The sequence below is a fragment of the Schistocerca nitens genome, chromosome 4 (assembly GCF_023898315.1).
Source record: "Schistocerca nitens isolate TAMUIC-IGC-003100 chromosome 4, iqSchNite1.1, whole genome shotgun sequence".
In the NCBI taxonomy this organism is placed as follows: Eukaryota; Metazoa; Arthropoda; class Insecta; order Orthoptera; family Acrididae; genus Schistocerca; species Schistocerca nitens.
Window position 1 is genome coordinate 343,363,045 of NC_064617.1, and position 26,098 is coordinate 343,389,142.

Below are 26,098 nucleotides of genomic sequence, written 5' to 3' on the forward strand. Positions count from 1 at the left end.
AAATTAAAAAGGTAAAAAGATATGTGACAAGATCAATAAGAGAAGCATATCTTCGAATTTAAAAATTGGTCTCACAAAACTCTACTCCTTATGACCAAAATGGGTAAAACGTCAGCCAGTGAAGGGAGTATGCTCAGGCATTTACTATACTAGTTTGAAACTTGTTTGTTTTGCCATAAGTGGTGTCACAGGAGAGAAGTACACAGACTTGGACCTGTTGCTTTCATGTATATGTCAAGAGCTGCAAGATAAATGTTGGTTGCAGGAGTATGAATGCGTCCTGGCACTGAAGTGATGACTGCTGAAGCATTACACCTCCAGGATACTGATAATGATGTAACCTATGCATTGTGAGAAGGAAGAGAGTTGTCGAAGAAGACAGTAGAGCCAGAGAAGTTGATTACAGAGGTTAGTCATTGGGTCGTAAAAGCAGTAGTTCACCATCATATCTGGAGGACTCAGAGGCAGGCCATAGCAGAAGTAAAATCAGCTACATCTCAGAATACTGACACATTAGTTCTTCATTTCAACTTTGCTGGGAAATGGTCTACTGCTTTGCAAAACAAAATTCAAAGTTACCACTGGCACACATTACAGGTATCAATATTCACTTGTGTTGCTCACTTCCTTGTAACATCACTCTGTTTTGCTACTGTCAGTGGTGATCTCATTCATGATAGTGGAAATGCATGCTACATTGTCAGCATGATAATTGATGACATAGCTCCTAGGGGCCATCCATTTCCTAAACATGTGTATGTGACTGATGGTGCAGCATCTCATTATAAAAACTGCTTTCAGCTTTATGAGCTTGATCGACACTGTAGTACAAGACTTTAGACAGAAAATGGATATTTTTAGCAACAGGTCATGGGAAAAGTGCATGTGATGGGGTAGTAGGACTCTGTAAACACATTGCAACAAGATTTGATCTCCAGCATGAAGCTGTTAATGCTATAAGAGATGCTACTGGATTTATACACACCATATCAACATTAGTAACAAATATGAAACTCTTAATTCTAAATGAAAGTATATTAAGGGAATTCTGTTTTTTCCAGTACACATTAGAAGACATTGTAGTGAGCCACTTCATTTATTGTGCGTATGACAATTAGTGGTGGGTGGACAGATAATAAGTGTCTTTCATGAGCTGCAAGATATAACCATCTCCTTTATGACACCTTGTGATCCTGCTAATGCTGTCACATGGCCATCACCAAAAGACCAGTGTGCATTTTCCATTTCCCAAGTACTGGTCTTGGATCTTCCTTGTCTGTATGCAAATTCAGCCTGACTATACAAGTTCAATGGAAGCAGATGAAAAAACAAATGAACTCTTTTCAACAGTGCAGTGTTGATTGCTACATTGTATGCAATATTAATTCATGGAAAGTCATGAAGAAGTAAAATCATGACAGAAGACAATAATAATTTGTGAATAATATCATAAAAAGAAAAATGGGTATAAATATTCAGTATCTCATTTTTGTTATAAAATGCTTTCGAGCAAAATTATGATTTTTTTCCCACTCACTTATAATGTTGTAAAGTAATTATTTTGATTCATAAATACCAGTTTTGCATGACATTTACTTAAAATCAGAGATCAGTTTAAATATTTAAGTGTCCATGGTTTTTAACCTTGAGAGTAGAGCCATGTCTACCTAAAAAATTTATCACATTTTGTACAAACAAGTATTGCCCTGCCTGAGTGTACATTTCCTGAATATGATGACTAAATAACATACAATTTAGGATGGGGGTTTTGAAGAAAATAGTTTCTAAATAACCAAAAAATTTCAGATTGTTGAATCTTTATGTACAAATGTTTTTCAATAGTTTAAGAATTTCAAGCATTAGTGTCATAGCTGATAGTTAGCAGTCCTTCCACTTTTTCATTTCCCAAGGCAGTTAACATCCTGTGGCTATTCATATTCTCAAACATAACTTTGAAATCAGAGGCTCAGAAGTGTGTATGTATTAATTATGTCTCATAGTATTGGGAACACAGTATTTATTGAAAATAAATTCAGATGTCTATCACTTTTGGTTTCTTTATTACAGTTTTTCAATTTTGACCTTCCTTTTGACATTTTCACAAATACTTCCATTTAGAGGTCTGTAGCGTTTGAACAAGTCATCAGAAAATCAAGATATTTTAGTTTGGAGAGGTATCATGTGGAACTTCACCATGTATTTTTTTAAAACAAAATTTGAAATAGTGAAGTGACACATTCACTCTTGACCTGTATAATTTCAGATGAAATCGCCCAGACACAGTTGGTGCACTTGTTGCAGATTTGTAATTTCTCTACTCAAAGCAGAAAATTCTTGAATAAAAAGTCAGCAAAGATCATTGAAGTACCGGTTTCAAGCAAAGATAGTTACCAAAAAACAGTAATGAATTTTTTCTCTAATAATGTTTTATTTGGCTTTATGCACTAAAAAATGACAAAGAAAAAGACGTGGCTTGAATACTTGTTAGAGGGCTATCTTCTGCCACACATAGTATTTTGTATTCTTTCCTGAGATTACCTTGTTCCTGGTGTTTTTTGTCGCTACATAGTGGAAAGATCTGATCTCCTTTAAGTACCTGCCAGTAACATTAAATTTTCCTGCACTTGGAAATATATTTTTATAGTTTTCAAGAGTGTCTGAATAACGGATCTGTATTGCATTCAACAAAGCATTTAAGTTTGTTGTACTGTCCTATTCTCTTCTTATTGACTTATTTGCACAAAATTGCAGTTGTAGAAGGATTTGACATCAATAATCAAGCAACACTGCATATCACACAAACATATGTCTCATGTTTCCACAGTGTGACACTTTAAGCTCTTACACAATTGATACTTGCTGTACATTTTTTGGCCACATTTGTCATTTTATTGGTGCAACTCTATATGTTGCTTATCATGTAATCATTTTGTGTATAAACTGTTTAGTTCTATATACTCCTGATTTGTCATTTGTTTGTACACACCACAGTGCCACTGTGTATTACAAAAACATATGGTCACAAAAATGAGATGGTTGAGTCCATTATTAATACATGACTATTGCATTTAGAAAGTAATTTAACATTATTCGTGCTCATCTGATAGAACAGGCTAATCATAGTTACCAACACTAAAGAACAATCTTTTTATGTTTTCCAGATATGCTTAGTCACTCTACTGAGAGCAGCTGGAGTGGAGGCAGACGGCTTCATAGGGCATTCACTTGGAGAAATTGCAGTGGGTTATGCAGATGGTTGCTTAACAGCTCAACAGGCAGTACTTAGTGCTTACTACAGGGGAGAAGCTATGAGAAATAAGGAATTCAGTGGTGGAGCAATGCTTTCAGCAGGTGCACCTTCAGTTCTAATCTTGTCCACTTTTTTATTCTCCATTTTGGTGTTCATTCAGTTACAAATAATCAGAAGGCCTAAATTATAAGGTACAAGAACATAAAAAATTACTTCTTGGAAAAGTAATGAGGAATATTCATGTTGGATTTTACTCTACTTGGTCCTTTGAGAGATTAAAGAGTTCTGAATGAGAGTTTCACTCTGCAGCAGAGTGTGAGCTGATATGAAACCTCCTAGCAGATTAAAACTGTTTTCCAGACTCGGGATCTTTGCCTTTCACAGGCAGGTGCTCTGCCGTCTGTGCTATCAGAGCAGATTATTAAGTTGACTTTGACAAATGAAATTCACATTCACCACATTTCCAGTTTACAAATGAAACTCACATTCACCACATTTCCAGTTTACAAATGAAATTCACATTCACCACATTGCCAGATTATCAAATATTATTTATTCAATGATATATTTACAAAACAGAACAAAGTTTAAAAAACTTTGTCTACAATGATTAAGTAAAGAAAAAAATTCAGATGTTCATGAAATCCCCACAAGTTCTTGAGATGTTAATTCGCAAACTCAGAAAGTCCCATAGCTTGGTAGCACTGCTGATGCTTAACCGGCTATACACATATGAGTACATAATGTATAATTGTAACATTGCTAGCCTGTTGTATTAATGAAAACTAGCCAATGTAAGATAATATTAAATAGTGCTAATATATCTATGGATATATCATACTACAAACAACAATATGTCAGATGTAACGTAAACATAAGCTTGACTTATCTAGAAGAGTAAAATTAATGATGGCAGAGGCCACTGAAAAGACACAAGATTCATGTTAGGAATAAAAGTTATTCTGCAATTTTAAAGTAATTAAGAGAAATAGTTAAGGCATTATGAAAAGGATAGATTGCTACTCACCATGAATATAACATACTGAATTGCAGAAAGGCATGCTGAATTGACTGTTACAAGTAAGATTTCAGTGAAAGCCTTCCTCTAGAAAGAAGAACGCACACACATTCACACAAGCAAGCATACTTCTCACACACATGACCACTAGCTCGGGACGCTCTGGCCAGAATGCAACTGAAATGCGTCAGATGGGAGCAACAATCTGGTATGAGGTGGGAAAGTGGGAGAAATAGAAAGTTAAGGGTGGAGAAAGAGGAATCAGTGGTGCCTGACTGAGTGTGCTGGAACTAGAAGTGGCAAGATAGTCATATTTTAACTTATTTAGGTTCATTTTAGATAATGTTACATCAGTCTTCTGATACCAAACATGTGATGCCAAATTTAGACCATGAATTTCCTTCTTCCACTTATAAACCTACATCTCCTCCCTCTTTTTCATGTATCATTCAAACTGGCAAAAGTAAACTTCTTCATCAAGATCACTTGTCAGTTTCAGGATCAAATTCAGCTGTTAGCTTAAGGTGAGAGAAGGTTTCATCAGAGTCCATTCATGGTATCTGGTATAACATTTTGTAACAGAATGAGCCTTAAAACATTCACTTTCACTATTTGATGTTTCTTTGTCTTTGAATATCCATTTTGAATTGATTGCCATTCTGTCTGGTCATAAATCAGTCAAAGTCAGTGTCTCATTTTCAATTAATTACTTACAGTCATCATTTAAGGCTTTCTTCCATTTTCATAATTACCATGACTCACTACTTCTTTATACAAATTTGGCTCAGAAATACTAACAAATGAAGCAAAATCATCATTAAAATATGTGGAATTTTGTTTCCTTTCACATGATGGTTTTCTAATTTCTGACTGTGCATACATTTCCATTCTCTACCTGCTCAGTTGTACTTTGCTCCAGTTCAAGAGAAACAGCATCTCTATCAGCAGCTTGTGTCAGCTGTGTTGCCTCTTCAATGTCATGTGCTGCCGGCCGCGGTGGTCTCGCGGTTCTAGGCGCGCAGTCCGGAAACCGTGCGACTGCTACGGTCGCAGGTTCGAATCCTGCCTCGGGCATGGATGTGTGTGATGTCCTTAGGTTAGTTAGGTTTAAGTAGTTCTAAGTTCTAGGGAACTTATGACCACAGCAGTTGAGTCCCATAGTGCTCAGAGCCATTTGAACCATTTTTGTCATGTGCTGCCACCCACTGAGTGTTGTGCATGCCATTACTCTGTAGGTTACTGTTTGTGATGCTGTTTTCATGGATGCACTTTGAATACAACAAACTTCATCTAATCAGTGCATGCCACTTACTTGAGTTGCAGTTGTGACTGGTCTTCCAGAGAGAGTTACATGACTTTTATTATGTACACCACACTGCACATGATTGAACAACACTTACAATCCACATCTCATCATTTGACTAATCAACAGCAAGTTATATACAAGGCCTGGAACATAGGCAACATCATTAACAGTTATTTACTTGTTCTTGTCATCACAGGTAACTTCAAGATGAATGTTGCCCTCTGCACTGCCTGAAGATTGTTGTTATTTCCTACTGTAACTTCTGCAATTGTGGATCATTTGGAAATTGTTGAATGAGTCTCTTTAATTGTCATGTTGATGTCTAGTCTTATACATAAAACCTGGCCGCTGCAGAGGCTAAGCCCAAGTTGTTCACTTCAGGCAGCCCATAAAACCAGCAGCACTTCAGAATTCTAAGTCTGGCCATATACACGATTTGTAGCAATGTAAGATACAGATTTGTTTGGAGGAAGTGTTGTCTCCATCTTGAGCTGTCACAGTGCTGCATCAGCTCATGGTCTAACATGAAAATTCGTGAAATGTAGACACAAAGTCATGAGTTCAAGTCTCCTCATTCCCACTTTTGAAACCACATTTCAGCTGTCTGCTAAATTATCAGTCTGATGGTATCTCAAAGATAGTTTGCTTCACTTCCTAACTCACCAGTAATAGCAAAAACCTCCTGAAATAATTCCACAAAACAACTCTTAGCTGCTTCAAAATCAGAACAGTTTACACTCGAGAGTTTCCTAGCCTTACCGCAACCACCGGGTACCGGCTGCCAGCCACAAAGTTCCTGCTACCTCATGTCAAATGCCGTCTCACCTGGAGACCACACTGTGGCACACGAGAGTATTTATTGTCATTTTTTGGCTTAAAGTTCTAGTATTTATCTTACAGTTCTGTATTGGATTTTGCATTATTGAAACATATGAACGTTACATAAGAGTTTTAAAATAGAGTTACAAGTGGAAAAAAGTATAAATTTGTGACTTATTGTTCACTTTGGGCTTATTAGAGATGTGGAAGCAGTGATTGCTGCTCAAATTCTTTCTATAGTCTGTGGAGCAAGTCCTTTTTGGACAGGTTACATCAGAAGAGGATTTCCTTTGATTGACAACATCCAGAAGGTCCCAATAGCTGACACTTGTGATGAATTGTGGCAATTCAACCATTGTGTGAGATTTTCACTCCATAAGTAAAGTTATGAAGTTGAATTTGTGAGTACTGTATGCTATAATTCAAAGCAACAAAAACTTCAGGGATGAGTATTACTGCATATTTGCTTGAACATCATCAGTCTACTCACTGAGCATTCCTATGCACTATTATTGCTGGTGAAAAGTTATCATACTTGTATATTGATTTCTTAAGAAGAGTGTACTAGGTGAACCCTAACAAAAGACATATACTCAAGCAAAGTGCTGTGTGAATATAGTATTTTTCATGTGATGACCAAAAAGGCTGTTGTGCCCTACAACTTCCATCCCAGGGGAGTGTCCATTAGAGGTGGTATTTGTTGCTAACAAATTAGACACATTTTGGTCATAGTCTAAAGAAAAATGAGCAAAAAACTGCTTCATGTGTTACTACTACACAATAACAACTCTGCTGTTTTCCAAGCAAAACTGTCCAGATGTTTACTCAGGATCTCATCCCTCATGCACTTATTCTTTTGATCTGTAACTCAGAACTAGTAGGTTTCCACAGGCATGGAATCAGTAAACTACCTAAGCATTCTCGGATTGATAATGTGGAGGAACATACATGGTGTCCCAGCAGAAATGGTCAGTATTCAGCAAAGTGACAGAGACATTCACATGAACAAAAAAGACTAGTAAATATGAGTTCTCAAATGCATACATTAAGTGCTGCGAGCACTTGTTCAGTACAAGATAAACATTGTTGATGGAGTACAGTGACCTGGTGCTATATTTAGGTTGAAACCAACAGTCAAGATTGCAATAATATTTGTTTATTTACCAGTTTTGGCTTATGTTAAAGCCATCTTCAGAATTTCTGACCCCCTATGGCTGGTGCTGGTGGCTCCTCAGTTTTCTCATGATACCAAAATTGTACACTGTCCTGATGCTGGTGGTTCCTCAGTTTTCTCATGATACCACAATAATACACTGTCCTGTGTATGATTGTGGTATCATGAGAATACCGGGGAGCCCTTCGCACCAACCATAGGGGGCAAAAATTTCTGTAGATGGCTTTAACATAAGCCGAAGTGGGTAAATAAACAAATATTATTGCGATCTCAACAGTAGGTTTTAACCTAAATACAGAATGAGATATAGTGAAGGTGAACAAGTGATCATAGCTCTTAAGGTATGCACATTACAGCCAATACTTATGGGATATTTCTTTCATTTTTTGGTCCATATTACCAAATACCAGAATATGGAAGTCAAAGAACTTGCAGCAGAAGAGATTAAATTAAAGTATTGAAGGTGAAGAATTGCTCATAACTCTTAAGGTACACATTTTAGAGCCCATGTTTGCAAAATTTTTCTGCTTCAGATGACCATTCCGTGTTTACTAAACTTTTCTGCTTCAGATGACCATTCCTTCTCACATCCCAGAATATTATCAATTCCCACAGGGAAACTCTGTGTTGTTGATAAATTAATTTTTCTCTGATATTACTGTTGTGTTCAATAAACCAATGGAAAATACTGTTAAAAGCACACTGTACTAATACGTATGCAGTGCAATTTACGGTGATAACCATACAATGAAAGCTTATTTCAATAAAACATAAAGTCTCTATAGCATGAGTGAGACTCTATCAGCAGCAATTATTAAGATGTTACTCACTTTGGACTTCAAAACAGTCTATGATTACTTGTTGTAATTGTCACAAACAAGTAGAATGGAAATGTGGCATTTTATAAATAAAAATGTATTCACATTTGGCAAAAATTATGTCAGTAGAATTGGAAAGAGACATTATCATTTGTGCAGTATCATAACTCTTTGGCCATTACGCTGTGGGGCTCTGGCAGTAGCAAAACAACATTCGGTGGAGAAGTACTCCTAAAGATTTCCTTATTGATTTTTGATCTGCCAGCTTGTAGCTTTGTCACAGAAAGGCTAACAAGCTGACCTTCAGTGAGGCTGGAACCATGAGCCATAGCAGCCTTCATTTTACAGGTGACCACTGTACCTTAGAGATAGTGAAGGAAAGCAACCTGTGTGTCTCCTTTATTATTCCAGTGGTGGCCAGTACAGATAAATCAGAATGTAAAAGACAAGATTAGTTGCAATTTTCACATGGAGTGACTTTTCTGACATCCAAACCTTTAACTGTTAACATCACTTCACACATTAAATGAAAATTATCCCTGTTATTCAATGGAAAGTCACAAAAAATTAAGTGGATTTAGCAGGACAGTTCTGTACTAGTCAGGGTAATTCATCTGTCATACAGTTGGCAAAATAGTATGTGTTGTTACCAAGATTCAGTTATATTACTAGCAGGAAAAATACATGCCAGTGAGTTCCTTGAGCAGGATAGCAAGTGACTACAGCTAGTGTCTTAATGACATACCTATTGAGGTCCAGAATACCCCAATTATACACCAATGACTCTTATTCACATTTCATTAATTAGGTTTAGGACTAGAGCGTAGTTGGTAATAATTCTTAGATGCACCTCCTGCAAAATAAACTTAATAAATCAATAACTGTCTCAGCTTTTTGTATTTTTATGTTTAAATGTACTGAAAGCTAAACAGCTCAGTCACCAGGTGGGATTCATATTTTTAGAGCTTGTCATTGGTTATACTGTAGACATTGTGAGTAGGCCACATGTCTTTTGATCACTATAGACTTTGAAAATATTTTTTTGAGAATGCTATTATTGGCACTATCCCAAAAATATAAAAACACAAATGAATAGATACTGACATGGTGTTGATTAAAAATGTAAACATCCACAGAGAGACACCATAAGCTATGAATAACATAAAAGTTCCAAATAAAAAAAAGTTAATGTCCATGGAAACAATACACCATGATGAAAAATGCAGGCTCAAATAGAAGTGGAGAAAGTCAGTCCAGCTAATATGAAAGGAGAAGAATTTGTCACTATAAAGTGGAACAAACAACACAGAATGCTGCCAGTATTGTGCAGAATAAGTCATTCTAAAGCAAAACTGCCATTCAGACTATAAATACCAAGAACATGACAAAAATCACATGCTCAGAATGCTTAGAATAGCAGATGAGTATGATGCTGATTTTCTGTGCAGCACCTCAGTCAGAGCAGAGTGGCATTAATTTAGTTCCTTATGGTTTCATACAAAGATGCCTGTCGGCTGCTACAGTATTATGGAAAAATTGGAAATTTGTGGTAACTTCCTATGGGACCAAACTACTGAGGTCATCGGTCCCTAGGCTTACACACTACTTAATCTAAATTAAACTAACTTACACTAAGGACAACACTCACACCCATGCCCGAGGGCAGACACGAGCCTGCGATGGGGGGAGCCGCGCTAACCATGGCAAGCCGCCTCAGACCACGCAGCTAACAATATTCTAATGAGCATCATTAACATGTAATGTGATGGCTGTGGTAGTAGGTAGTTACCTTTCATGCTCTGGTAGGAATCCTGCCCTATATGAGTACTTGTTCTTCCTCACCTGCATCTCCTGAGGGGAATATGTATAAACTCTTATTCATCCAAATCTCTGTTAATTCTTATAAAATGCTCCACCTCTTCTCAACCCATAATGTACCAGCAGGAAAAGATATGGTCCAAACTTTCCCTGAACAAAAATGTCTTAATTTCATAGGAATCTCACCCAGGCAAGTAGAACCAGAGGCTCAGCATCTCGCACTGAAACATCAGTAAGCCCTATGGATTCTGGAGGGGGGGGAGGGGGAGTAGTAAAAAGAATCAGCTAATCAAATTAAACAACCACAAAGGAAGAACATCTCAGCTGTTTGGAACGTGAAATGCAGAATGTCAAATGGGAGATACTGTGAATCAAATGAGGCTCATAGGTGAAGCAACTATTGTCCTTGAGTCTGAATGTTTCCTATTACAGAGTAATTTGGACACTAATTTGTGTATTGCTGACACAGCTCCACTAATTCATAACAGGAGGGGACACCTTGTTACCAAGACCATGTCCACTTCAGATAGAGTGAATTACGTGATCACTGAGATTAATGATGAGACTATTCTTCAAATCGTTTGCGTCTGTGGACCTATTTCCACCTCAACCAATGAAGAACTGTAGCTTCAGCTGCCAGAGACTGTGGTGGTCATGTGCATGTGTGTGTGTTTCACGGAAGGTGCCGTAACAGCTGTACGATACGTGAGTGCCGTCCTCCAACCGATAGTGCAACCATATCGGTAGCATATTGGCGAGGCATTCATCTTCATGGATGACAATTCGTACCCTCATCACGCACATCTTGTGAATGATTTCCTTCAGGATAATGACATCACTCAACTAGAGTGGCCAGCATGTTCTCCAGACATGAACCCTATCGAACATGCCTGGGATAGATTGAAAAGGGCTGTTTATGGACAATGTGGACCTACAGTGCCTTGATGAGCTTTTGGATAGTATGCCATGACGAATACAGGCAAGCATCAATGCAAGAGGATGTGCCACTGGGTATTAGAGGTACCGGTGTGCACTGCAATTTGGACCACCACCTCTGAAGGTCTCGCTGTGTGGTGGTACAACATGCAATGTGTGGTTTTCATGAGCAATAAGAAGGTCGGAAATGATGTTTATGTTGATCTCTCTTCCAATTTTATGTGCAGGTTCCGGAACTCTTGGAACTGAGGTGACACAAAACTTTCTTTGATGTGTGTATAATGGAGTTATTGTCAGTTTATTAAGCAGGTACTTATTTACAGTTGTGAAATGAGATATTAAGTAAAAAACCTCAACTGCTGGAGCAGACTAGTCTGCAAATGTTTGTTTCATATACAGCTTGAAATGCCATATCTACTTGCAGTAATGATTCCTGGATATCTGACGAAGGAAATATTGCACATTGCATCATACGAGCAATAAAGTCATTCCTTGCCTGATGTTTGACCTTTGCCTTTGTGATCCAGTCAGTCTAAATGGAGCACTGTTAATTATTATAATACTGGTCACCTCTCTCCTCCATGGCTTTATGTCACATTTATATTACTGAAATTAGGTAAAACATTCTTGAAAATCTTGGAACCTCTAGGACTAATATCTTTCCAGTATCAATATTGAGAACAGGCAAAAGTGGTTGAGATTCTTGATTCCTGTAATGGATGTTAAAAACTGCAATAAAATAGAATTTGGTTTGATTGTGGCCATAAAGAGACTGTTTAAAACATTAATTTCATTCAATAAAGTCATATAACATGCATTTATTTTCATTACACTATCATAATCACTGCAGGAGATGTGGTACAATGACATTCTTCTTGTGGTTGATGGTCATTCACCAGGTGGCTAGTGAATTTGGCCATGTGATAGTCCTTTGCTACATGAAGACCAGCTGTTTGCGCTCACCAAATTTCTGTGATGTGCATGCAACAAAAGGAGGAGACAAATGAATACTTTGTAGTTTTTCAGTAAACAAATATTACTACAATAAAATGATGGATTTTTTCCTATAACATACCATGTATCATAACTTACCATACAATATGAAGGCCGCAAAGTTCTTGATGGTACACCACAAATTTTGTATCAGTGTAATAGGTACAATGATAACAGAGTTTGTGAGAATGAAAGATTATATGAAATTTGTAAATTGACACCAGAGATAATTCCAACTGCCCTTTTCTTGGCTAAGAATGTTGTTTGTGAATGCACAGAGTTGCTTCGGAATATGACTCTGTGGGTTTTCTGGCTATAGCGAATGACCGCATATGGAAAACTCCAACTTATTATGATAAGGCACTTTTATTAAGGTTTGAATAATTACACAAAACACAAGGAAAACAATACAGAAAATTACAACATGAACATCATCACCTGAGTCACCAAGACCACACCAAAGAACAACGAGTCCCAAAGATCATTTACTCTGCACTTCATAGGTGGCAGTTATTGGCAGTCGATTAGTGCCACAGAGCCATCGATCCAAACCCCTCCACCCCCCACCCCCACCCCCGTCCCCCCGTCCCTCCCTTCCGGGAGAGTGGAGTGCTGGGGGAAGTATGTGGGTGTCTTCCTGTGCAGTGGTGTTGTGGAATGCTTGCTCGGTCATGGATAGAGGTGGACTAGCGTTGGTATAGTCTGCCAACCAGTGGGTGGGTGGGTGGGGGGGTGGGGGGGTGGGGGGGTGGGGACTGCTCGACCAGCATGCGTGAACTGACTGGACTGGCACAGAGGATGTCAACATTGAAGTACAGGCAGAGAGGGGAATGCGAATCTTGAGTATCCCATTGGTGCTGAATGTTGCAGCTATGCCAACCATGTCCACCCCATTTGGGATAGGGACTGTGCACAGAATGGTGATATGTGACACATGTGTGTGGACTCACGTGAAGTGACCCCTATGCGGAGGATGAAGATGGTTCCCTTGTGGAGCTGCAAGGAAAGCTCATCACGTGGGCACCCAGAGGCTTGGTTGAGATGCAAATTTCATTGACAGTGGATATAGGGGGTACTGGGGGGGGGGGGGGGGGGGATAATGTAGTTCAGGAGAAACACTAAAACACTCTGTGGGGGCATTATTGAGTGCCAACACTTGCGACGGGGTAATGTCACACATAACATGTGTTTGGGCCTGAGCTTGTGGATTGTCACACACAGTGCCTGAGTGAAATGAGGGTAGCGTATCATCATACGCAACAACTGAGCTACCCACAGGTGTAGGCTCGGTGAACATATGATCATGGTGGGGTGCAGAGGAGTGGACGTTCTGTATGACATCGGGGTCATCACATGACCTGTTTCGGTCCTCTTGGAGGTAGTGCAATTTGGTATCATAGTCCTGTAAGTGGGCCAATTTGTCAAAATTAATGGGGTCAAAATTGAATTGGTACGTATAGGTAGAAAGCCACCACATTTTCTAAACCTCGGATGTAATGGATGTCTCTTGTGTATTGGCAAATAGAGTCCATCTGCTTAAACCTACGTGAGGGAAGGTCAACAGGGGAGTTAGGGATAGCCTCTGCTAGGGGGAGATTATCTGTGGAAATTGTGATGTTCTTTCCTTCGATGTCTGTGCAGAAATATTTTACAGCTTCATAAACTGCAATCAGTTCTCTGTCAAAAGCTGACCATTTATGTTGAGCCGTACATAGCTTTTTGGGGAAAAAAATGAAGTGGCTGAGTCGTGTCACTGACGTACTGTTGGAGGAATGCGCCGATTGTAAAATCGCTTGCATCCGCTATAATAGAGATGCAGGCATTTGGCAAATGGTGGGCAAGAGTGACGCCACATGCTAACACATATAAGGTCTTCAGAAGCTCTCACCATGTTGTCAGACCACTGTACCAGGCAATTGCCCAAGGTTTGTCTCCTGGCTAGTGCATCAGTCAGAAGGGCTTGAATTGCTGCCACTATCAGCAGGTTACAACAGTAGAAATTGATAGTTCCTAACAACTGGTGTAATTCGAAAATGACACTGGGAGAGGTAGATCGCAAATGCAGTGAACTTATTCCTGAGGAGGGCGTATACTTGCGGAGGAGACAGTGTATCACAGAAAAAGTGACAGTGGTGCATCAAAGTTGTGACTTGTTGTTATTGATCACGACTCTGTTACATGTCAATAAGTCTTGTATCATGGCCAGATGGAGTTCATGATCTCTCTCAGAGGAGGAAAAAAACAAGTATGTCATCGAGATATGCATTAACATTACGTGCAGTTAAACAGAAGTGAGTCCATAAAACATTGCCAAGTTTTTGCCATGTTTTTGAGACCATAAGACATGTAACAAAATTTGTACAGGCTGAAAGGTGTGATTGGCGCTGTCTTTGGTATGTCTCTCTGTTCCATGGGTATCTGTAAATATGCCTTGCAGCAGTCCAAGACAGTGAAGATGTGTGCCCTGCTAAGTACTTGCGTGAAGTGTTGTATATGACATATTGGATAATTGTCTAATACAGTCCACACATTGAGGCTGTGATAGCTGCCACAGAGGTGCACTGTGCCGTCCTTTTTGGGAACTAAACGTAGGGCAAAGACCAGTTACTGTCCGACGGATGAACAATACCTGCCTGCAGAAGTTCATGTGGCAGCAGTCGGCGCACTTTATGACACACTGGTGGCCCATCTGTTGTGACAATTTTGTGTGTCGTTCCATTTGTGATAGCGTTCATCTGGGCTGGCGAACTTGCTTGGGGGCCATTGCAAACGGGAATCATTAGCACACAAGAGCCACTAACCTCATGTGCCGGGGAAGATGTCTACGTCGGCGGTGACAAAGTTCCACAAGGTGCATCTTTGGTGTCAGGGGGGAGGTGTCAAAGTTCCACGCAATGCAGCATTAACAGGCATTGTACAAGGCATCGTGACTCAGTGAGGGCTTGGGTAGCCAACAATACGGCGCAGAACAGTTTGGCGTTGCGAGCGTGGAGATAGTCGACTGCAGAGTGCTTGGACTGAATCTGGGTGATAGAAGTTGCAAGGCTGTCCACCAGTGAAGAGCACTAGATGAGAGCCATGTCAAAATCATCGGGAAGCTGATGGGGAGGGGGAGCCGAGGAGGTGACTAAACACACAATATGAGTAGACAAAGCATGGTGCAATAATGCAGTTGACTGCAGGTGTGGAGACAATCCGAAGTGAAAAAGGAATGGCTAATACTAGGTCTTCTATGTCAGCCATGTAGAAGGACCAATTGAACTGTTTCCCAGGTATGAGTTCAATAGGTAACTCGGCAAAACCGTCAACACGAAGTTGCGATTTATTTGCCGTTTGAAGAAACAATTTGGCTGGTGTTGTGTCCTTTACAGTAAATGAGGGAGGTATGACACTAATGTCTGCTGTTGTGTCAATGAGAAAATACTGGCCCTAACCTAAAACCAAGGCATACAGATGTTCTCCTGAGGTGGGGGTCTGACAGAAGGCAATGTCTGTATGCGCCCTTCCATGTATCTGCGAACCGTGGCATCTACTGTAGCCCACGTGCGGCATTTTGGAATGCACAGGGCAGGCAGCAATTGTAAGTGGCATCCCTGGAAATGGAGTGGATTCAGCATATGCGAGAGTCAACTGTATTCATCTGCCAGCCAAAGCATCAGGCGAGGGGAAGGCAGGGCGGGCAGGGGCTATGCCAGTTGGAGCAGGGAGAGGCTGGCGATTCTCGGTCATGGCCACTGGATGGCTGCTGTTCTGTCTGCTGTACACATGTGCCTGGCCTCTACTGCCCGACAGTGGAACTATATTCACAGGATTGCCAGCCTTGGCAGTATTGGGCACTGTGCTGCGCGAAGGGATGTGGTGGTGCTGAATAATGATGTATGCCTGGTCTGCCAGCCATAGTTTACTCTCGAGTGATGCTGCAGTATGTGGAAGCAAATGTAATTGTAGTTCTTGTCACAGCTTCACCAACCACAGTGCGTAGAGCGCTAAGTTCGGCAAGATCTCGGTACTGACCTACACACGCAAGCTTCGCCACAGATGTGAGGAGGTCCTGTCACCTAACATCTCGTCATAAATAATGTTGTGAATAGTATTGGCTGGCAGACGAGAAAGGCATTTGACAAGTAGTGTACATGCAGAAGAATATTTGTTGCTCTTGGATGGGTTTAGCAGCAAGCCACTGATGAGATCAGGGTGGTTCACTAAACACACAAAATGAGTGCTGTTGTCCGATTGTAATGGCAGCAGCTTAGGAAAACGACCAGGGGCCAGTACTTGCTGGGATGTAGGAAAGGCACAAATAATACGGGGATTCTGCACAGTGTTCACTGATGCGAACTGTGCCTCAGTGATGGGCGATGTGGTGCATAGAACGTCCGGTAGCTGTGCAGGCGATATGTGATGTCCAGTCCTTGTAGGCAGGAAATCTGTATGGCCACAAAATGAGCACAGTGCGCCAGGCATGGAAGGATCGATGGCCGATGCAGACAAAATCTTGAGAAGAGGCGCGAAATCGTAATTGATCACTGAGTGACAGGGGAGAACCATGGCAGGCACATTGCCCGAGGTATGCATGGGGCTGCAGGATAGATAGCCCTATGCATGGCCCGGTGCTGTTGGCATGAGTGACCCTTGGACTGATGCGGAGGGGGACACATTAAACGACAGACCGCTCTGAGGAGGGGGCGGCCATGTGTGTGGACCCCGAAACTGGACAGCTGCATGGTCCATGTTGGGGTGCGGTAGAAGCTCAGTCAGCAATTTTCTGGAATCTTGTGCTGGAGGAGTATCCTGTCAAGTGTAGAATGCCATAGAAGGCATCCACACCGATGTGTTTGGCACCCAGTGTGGTGTGCTGGTGGAGGTTTGGGTTGTCTGGCCAGTCGAAGCAAACACCAGAAACATGAACATGGTGTGCTGGTGGAGATTTGGGTTGTCTGGCCAGTCGAAGCAAACACCAGAAACATGAACATTCCCAGTGCATTAATAGCACATGGGGTAAATTGTTGCACTTCACAGTCGAAGGTCCATTCTGCGGTCACAGCATCCTGCAGTGCTGGAAAAACTGGAGGTTGTGACATTGTCTATTGGTACAAAACTGGTGATACACAGCAAGAAAATGCAACGTATTTTCGCTACTCAGGGTCACCAATGTGGGTTTTCTGGCTATAGCAACTGACTGCACACAGGAAACTCCAACTTATTATGATCAGGCACTTTTATTAAAATTCATATACACTCCTGGAAATTGAAATAAGAACACCGTGAATTCATTGTCCCAGGAAGGGGAAACTTTATTGACACATTCCTGGGGTCAGATACATCACATGATCACACTGACAGAACCACAGGCACATAGACACAGGCAACAGAGCATGCACAATGTCGGCACTAGTACAGTGTATATCCACCTTTCACAGCAATGCAGGCTGCTATTCTCCCATGGAGACGATCGTAGAGATGCTGGATGTAGTCCTGTGGAACGGCTTGCCATGCCATTTCCACCTGGCACCTCAGTTGGACCAGCGTTTGTGCTGGACGTGCAGACCGCGTGAGACGACGCTTCATCCAGTCCCAAACATGCTCAATGGGGGACAGATCCGGAGATCTTGCTGGCCAGGGTAGTTGACTTACACCTTCTAGAGCACGTTGGGTGGCACGGGATACATGCGGACGTGCATTGTCCTGTTGGAACAGCAAGTTCCCTTGCCGGTCTAGGAATGGTAGAACGATGGGTTCGATGACGGTTTGGATGTACCGTGCACTATTCAGTGTCCCCTCGACGATCACCAGTGGTGTACGGCCAGTGTAGGAGATCGCTCCCCACACCATGATGCCGGGTGTTGGCCCTGTGTGCCTCGGTCGTATGCAGTCCTGATTGTGGCGCTCACCTGCATGGCGCCAAACACGCATACGACCATCACTGGCACCAAGGCACAAGCGACTCTCATCGCTGAAGATGACACGTCTCCATTCGTCCCTCCATTCACGCCTGTCGCGACACCACTGGAGGCGGGCTGCACGATGTTGGGGCGTGAGCGGAAGACGGCCTAACGGTGTGCGGGACCGTAGCCCAGCTTCATGGAGACGGTTGCGAATGGTCCTCGCCGATACCCCAGGAGCAACAGTGTCCCTAATTTGCTGGGAAGTGGCGGTGCGGTCCCCTACGGCACTGCATAGGATCCTACTGTCTTGGCGTGCATCCGTGCGTCGCTGTGGTCCGGTCCCAGGTCGACGGGCACGTGCACCTTCCGCCGACCACTGGCGACAACATCGATGTTCTGTGGAGACCTCACGCCCCACGTGTTGAGCAATTCGGCGGTACGTCCACCCGGCGTCCCGCATGCCCACTATACGCCCTCGCTCAAAGTCCGTCAACTGCACATACGGTTCACGTCCACGCTGTCGCGGCATGCTACCAGTGTTAAAGACTGCGATGGAGCTCCGTATGCCAAGGCAAACTGGCTGACACTGACGGCGGCGGTGCACGAATGCTGCGCAGCTAGCGCCATTCGACGGCCTACACCGCGGTTCCTGGTGTGTCCGCTGTGCCGTGCGTGTGATCATTGCTTGTACAGCCCTCTCGCAGTGTCCGGAGCAAGTATGGTGGGTCTGACACACCGGTGTCAATGTGTTCTTTTTTCCATTTCCAGGAGTGTAATTACACAAACCATAAGGAAAACAATACAGAAAATCAAAACACCAACATCATCACCGAGTTACCAAGACCACTCCAAAGACCAAGTCCCAAAGACTGTTCACTCTGCACTTTGGAGGTGGCAGTTACTGGCAGTCTATGGCCACCACAATACTATAGTATGTAGTACTATGAATGTTTCAAGGTAAACAAAATTTTGAATTTCAAGTGAGAGTTCTGGAGAATATTCTTATGGTCAAGATGCCAGCATTTACTTTCTGCTTGACATTCTGAATGAAGAGAACTTTTCATCTAGCTTCAAAACTAAGAAATAAAGAACCCAAAAATTAAATAAACTATACACAAAATTAATTCTTACTTATCGATTTTTTTTTTTTTTGGGTCATAGGTAAAGAATTGCACAAATCTTTTCATAGATACTTCACTCTTTCCAACTAGTACATAATACAATTTCTTCAAAGCGAAGTCCACTGCAAAATTTAGAGATAAATTAGAAACTGACAAACTTTAGAGATTGTACACTCCTTGATACAATCATCCAAGTTATTGTAAGACTACTTTCATATTCACCAGAGGACATAGTTTCATCATATTCCAATTGCATAAAGCACGCCTTAATTAAACATGTGATTTTTTTGGAGAATGTGCCATTCATTAAAGAACAAAGTTATGAATTCTCATTACTAAGCTTCCAGACAATCAGAAATTAATTCGAGGGGGATGCATTCTTGGCTGACAACCACATAACATAAAAGAATGGAACTGAACTATTTCCATATGGGCCATGTCTTTATGAACATTGAAACTATACAGCCACTTGTATTCTTGCATCTAACGAATTCCTTACACTATAACAGCAGGCTGAGATCAGATGACATGTTTGTTTTCATTTAAAAGTAGGCAATTTTTTTAAGTTCTTTATATTATGTGGAAGTTTGTTATAAAATATACATCTGGCTATTTCATAATCTCCATAACTTCATTTAAATCTATTTACATACATGTGCTTTAATTATGTATATTTTTATTCAGAAAACATATATTGTGAGTGAACAAGTGAGTAACACTTTGCCAACAGAGTCTTGCAGCCCACTTATGACTGAAAGAATCATGATTATATTTGGAATGTGTTCATAGAGGAAAGTCGAAACTTCCTGACATACTCCTATAAAAATTCTGAAATGGCATCAATATGCTATATCAGATAATCTCAGTCTGCACCAGACATTCCCTCTCTGTCTCATTAAACTACATGCTAGTAATGCGTCTCATTAAATTGCACACTAGTAATGTATCAGAGGTGATTTTCAGCATGTGTCTTATGCAATTTATATACTGCAAAAATTGATAATTATTTTTTCTTATTGTTGCGTGTTACAATAACTGATGCAACTTTATTTAACAGGAATTTCTGCAGAGCAAGCAAAAGATATCATCCCTCCCTGTGTTGATATTGCATGCTACAATAGTTCTAGTCATATTGCATTATCAGGTCCAAGATCAGAAATTGCAATGTTGAAGAAGCAGCTCAGCAGACAGGATGTGATTGTGAAAGAGATTGAAGCAGGTGGAATTGCATTTCATAGCAGATACATAAAGTCTGCTGAGAATATACTCTTGCAGAATATGAGAAAGGTAAGTGGCTACAACAATTACCTGATACACCAACCAAAGAAATAAATCTGTATTGTGTTCTTATGAATTTTACACAGATAGTCTCATCTAATACATATGATTATTTTTATTCACCAACAGAAAATATCTGACCACAAGTCCTCTGCTACTAAATATTTCAGTTTTGTCTGCAGTGGTGACTACTTCCTGTTGTTTGAATAATTTTTTAACTTTCATTTAACATGTTATGGATCTCACTATCAAAGGTTGCCACAAGTTTTCAGAATGTGGTAAATGTGTTTGACAGTTTCTGTCACTCAGTAAAACAGTTTTTATATATTTCAGTTCCAGATTAAAAATAAATTGTTCTGAATGTTATGGATTAAACTTGTATAGACTGTGTCTGCCTTGCACTATTTATACATGAAGATAAGTCCATGATTTCTTTTATATATTCAAAATTCTGTCATGTCACTACCGTTTGATCCAGAATACAATATCACTTCTAGTGACATCTGTTTTCATTGAAGTAGACTGAAATGATTATTGGTAGAGATAAGTCTTATTTATTAATAGAGCCAAATAAACTGTAGGCTTGGATGTTCTTCTGTCAACTAATTTTGTTATGTAAGATCACTGACATCTTTAACATATTTTAGCATATTTTTAGTAATTCAATGTTATAATTGTCTTTCATCTGAACAGGTGATACCCAAACCAAGAAAATGTTCAGAGAAATGGATTTGTTCCAGTGTACCTAAGAATGAATGGGATTCTAAATCTGTTAAAGAATGTTCTGCGGAATACCTAACACATAACATGATGTCACCGGTATTATTTGCAGATGCACTGTCTATGGTACCACACAATGCATTTGTAATAGAAATAGCTCCACGAGGAATACTGCAAAGCGTAATGCGTGGAGGACTACCTAGTTCTGTGACAATAGCAAGTGCAATGTCACGTTATGACAACTCTTTGTTGCAGTATTCTCTTGTTCTGGGAAGGTGAGTGGTATCACATCAGCAGCCAATTTTTTTCAAGAGACTAAGCATTTTGAAACATCAAATACCCACTAATAATCTAAGTTTATGTTCAAGATTTATGGTTGTGTAAACTGGTGGTAAAGTTAAACAAGAATCTGTAAATGTTCAGCATAAGATCTTGAGGCAGGGAATGCGACTTTAGAAGTCATGGACCAGTAAGTCTACTGATAATTCATTTGATTTCATTCATGTATTAGTTACTTCACTGAAACCACTTTCTTTTTAATATGTGTTATTGCATTACAGTATGTATTTCTTTACAATGCATTTTAGTGTTACATAATTAAATTTGCCGCTAGACATTCATTATGAACAATTGTGCAAACCCTCCATCACTGTGGTGCATGAAGAAGTAGCCAACGGAGCACCTGGAATATAACCTTTACCAAGGACATCTGGTTTTCTTCATTCATAAGTCGATAATATGTTTAATGCCTGATGGTCATCGTAGATTAGTTATGAGGTGATAAATTACTGGTGTGCGTTGCAGGTATGCAGTTGTCTCTTCTTTTGGGCTGTTATAGTCATCAGGATCTTCTAATATATTGCTCAGCCTTAAAGTCCACATTTCAGCAATGGGTCTGTCTTTCAAGATGTCCATGCACCAGCATACTGCACCCTCTGTGTAAACAGCTCTCTCTAGGTGGCTGGAGTTAACAGAGTGAGATAGCCTATGGTACCTGCTGACACGTATTAATTGAGATTGCTTGGGACCAGTAAGTTGTCACAAGCCCACTCATCTCATACTGGATATCTCAGAATGGTCATCACATAGGGTGGCATAGGTTTGAGCAACAATATCTCAACCACATTGTGGACAGCAAGACAAGGTGGATCCAAACATGGTAGAACACATAGGATGGGGCAGTACTGTATTGAATTTTACACAGCTGTAGGTTTTCACTTCAACAGTATACAGAGAGGTTCATTTTCAGACAGACAGCTGTTTTTAGGTACCATTTTGTTTTGTTTTCATTTTAGAGAAAAGTTATCCAATTAGTTTCAGAATGTGCCTTTATTATAGTTATTGTTTTGTGTTTTTTAGAGTAAAGTTAGTTTTTTTAGTTTCTTAATGCTTGCTCTTTCATTTCCTGCAACTCATGAATTTCAGTTCACGTGTGTTTCCATTATTGCTGGGGAGTAGCTTCTAACTCTGAAAGATAGACTAGTTTATTTATACTTTTATATGTGTCTACTAGTAGTGGGATTCTAATTATTACTCAAAGCAGATGAACAGAAAATGTAAGTTATTGTTGGTGTACTGTACAAATGTTGCATGTAGTGACTGCTTTTGCCTGTTAATGTAAACTCTACATCTCTGTAGCCCCCCCCCCCCTGCCGCCTCCCCTTTGTGGTGGCACTTAAGGAGCACAGTGTTTGAATCATGTCTCAGAGACACAAATTTGATATGAAGTAGTGAGGTGGCGCACTGGTTAAGGCTCAGATTGAGGTAGATCTGTGTTCAAATCCTTTGTGGCGATCCAGATTTAAGTGTCCTGTTGTTTCCCTGAATTGACTGAAGTGAATGCTCCTTTAATTAGGACATGCTGATTTCCTTTCCCATACTTGCCCGGTTTGAGCTTGTGTTCCTTTTCTAAAGATCAAACTGCCAATAAAACATTATTTAATGCTTCCCCTCATCCTTTTATTCCTTTTTTTTTTTTGTACTCTTCCTTCTCCTTCTCTTTCTTCTTGCTGTTCAGAATTGTTCAGGTGATCAAAACCCAGTCTAATCAGTTATGTGGCCAGCATCAGAAAGTACTAGGCAAATCAAAAATGTGTTACTTTCTACTAGATTATCAAACAGTGGAAAGTCCAGGATGGAACAATGAGAAAATGAAAAAGATAGCTTGCTACTCACCACTTAGTGGAGGCATTTTGTCACAGATAGCCACAGTGAAAAAGACAGCTAAAATGTTTATGCTTTTTGACGAGGTAGAAATGCACATGCGTGCACGCACACACACACACACACACACACACACACACACACACACACACACACACACACACACACATGTAACCACTGTCTCCATATGCGGGGGCATGACTGCGTCTGTTTGAGTGACAAACTGTTGTGGTGGGTGTTGGGGATTGGTGGGGATAAGGAGGCGGCATGGGGGGGGGGGGGGGGGCAGGGAGTGAAATAATAAGATAGGAGCATAGAGGTGTGAGAAGATGCTGTCCTGTATGTGAGACCATGTAGGGGCTTGGTGTGGACAGGATATGGTTGCCAGGTGTGGAGTTGGGAAGGTGTGGTGGTGTTGAGTGGATGGATGGGGGAAGAGAGAGGGAAGGGAATGGTAACAGAGAAGGAGAAAAGAATAGAAAGTGCATTTCTAGGATAGGAAGCATATGTACTGCTGGAGTGAGAGTAGAGAAGTGGATAGATAAGTGGAGAACAGGGTCTAGCGAAGGTTGAGACAAGGGCATTACAGGAATGTAGGATATGTCATAGGGAGAGATGCCATATGTGCATTTCCGAAAAGCTGTTGTTCATAAGAAGAATCTACATGGTGCAGCAGACTGTGAAGCAATAATTAAAGGAAAGCAAACCGTCTTGGGTGCCATAGTCAGTGACTGGGTGACCCAGGTGCCTTGGCGACAGTTTGGTAATGGCCTTTCATACGGAGAGACTGCTTCTCAGGTGTTATTCCCACATAGAAAGCAGCATACTATCTGAAGCTTAGCCTGGAGATCATATGGCCACTGTCATGGGTACCATGCCTTTGATGAAATAGGAGATGCCTGTGACTGGACTGGAGTAGGTGGAATGGTAGTGTGAGTAGGACAAATCTTGCATTTCAGTCTATTGCAGGAATACAGGCCATGAGCAAGGAGTTGGAAGCAGGTGTGGAGTAGGGATGAAAAAGGATACTGCATAAGTTTGGTGGTCAGCGGAATATCGCTATTGGAGGATGTGGAGAATAGAGGGTAGGATATTCCTCATTTCTGGGCATGATGGGCTTTAGTCAAAATCCTGGCAGAGAGCGTTATTCAGTTGCTCCCGTCCTGGGTGATGCTGAGTCACAAAAGGTATGCTCCTTTGTTGCCAGCCATTGGGTGTGTGGAAAGTGGTCAGTGACAGGAGATTTAAGGCAAAGGAGATGTGTTCCTGGATAAGGTTTGCAGAGTTATTTCTGTCTGTGGAGGCCTCAATGAGACCCTTGGCATATTTCAAGAGCAAATGCTCATCACAACAAATTCGATGACTACTGATGGCTAGACTGTGTGAAAGGGACTTCTTTGTATTGATTGGGTGGCAGCTGATAAAGTAGAGGTATTGTTGATGGTTGGTAGGTTTGATGTGGGTGGAAGGTACTGTTGTAGCCACCCTGGAGGTGCAGGTCCAGATCAAGAAATGTGGTGTGTTGGGTTGGAGAGGACCCAATGAAGCAAATGGAGGTGGTGTTAAGAACAGGGTGTCCTCACTGCCGGTTCAGATCATAAAGGTGTCATCAGCAAATCAGAACTGGGTGATGGGTTTGGGATTCTGAGTGTCAGTAAGGATTCCCCTAGATGGCCATTGAGCAGGCTGGCATAGGATTGTGCCATGTGGGTATCATTGCTGTAATATGGATTTGTTTGTAGGGGGTGCCTTCAAAGGAGAAGTAATAGTAGATGAAGATACAGGTGATCATGGTGATCAGGATGGAGGTTGTAGGTTTGGAATCTGTTGGGATTTGGGAAAGGTAGTGTTTATGGTGGCAAGATCATGGGCGTTAGGGATGTTAGTGCAGAAGAAGGTGGCACTGACAGTAATGAGCAGAGTGCTGGGTGATAAAGGGACAGGAACTGTGGGGAGTCAATGGAGAAAATGGCTGGTATCTTTTATATAGCAGGTTAGGTTAGTGGTAATAGGCTAAAGGTGTTGGTCCATGAGAGCAGAGATTCTCTCTTCAGGGGCACACTAACCAGTCACAATAGCATGTCCTGGGAGATTGGGTTTATGGAGTTCACAGAGCATGTAGAATGTAGGAATGCAGGAAGTGGCAGTGGTTAGGAGACATACAGAGATGATGTTGTGGGTTGGACCTAAAGACAATCCTGCCCCCTCTCTTTTCCCCCCTCGTAACACGCAAACTTTGACCTCACCTAATCCAGTTATATTTGCTGCCACCACTCTTCACTCTTATCCATCCACAAATACACATCCCACTATTACCATATTTGTATTTATTTTTCTGTTTGATCTCATTGTGTTTTCATGTCAATTTTAGTTCATTTTTGTCATTCACAGTAGGCTCTTCTTCCTCAGGTTTTACCTTTTTTCTCTACTTAATCCATTTCACTCCTTTTGTGATTTTCCCACATATTTTATGCATTGTTTATTGTCCATTATGGATCCTTGCTCCATCCATCTGCACCTATACTGGAATGTTTGCCCATCCCTAGCCAGAACCCAGTTCCACGTACTGTTCATGCATTGTTGTCTACCTTGTGAAATCGCCCTAAATGTCCTGACTGTCAAATTATCAATCTCTGTCTGCATCTACTCCTACCACAATGACCACTCTCTGTACAAATTCTATCAGTCCAACCTAGTGCTGCAGAACCATACAAAACAGACCCAAACTTCCTTGCAATACCACCTCTCCATACATAAAATTCTCCTGCTCTGCAACCTCAAATTGCTATGCACAACATC

The 26,098-nt window shown here is 41.0% G+C and overlaps 1 protein-coding gene across 1 annotated transcript in view; it reads left to right on the forward strand.

The window, feature by feature from the left end:
• Positions 1–26,098, forward strand: part of LOC126252298 (fatty acid synthase-like) — a 199,155-nt gene that overhangs the window by 116,576 nt on the left and 56,481 nt on the right. Inside the window, exons 8-10 of the mRNA XM_049953180.1 lie at positions 3,162–3,351; positions 20,196–20,425; positions 21,110–21,411. Of these exons, the coding sequence (XP_049809137.1) occupies positions 3,162–3,351; positions 20,196–20,425; positions 21,110–21,411 (722 nt within the window). The remainder of the gene's footprint in view (positions 1–3,161; positions 3,352–20,195; positions 20,426–21,109; positions 21,412–26,098) is intronic.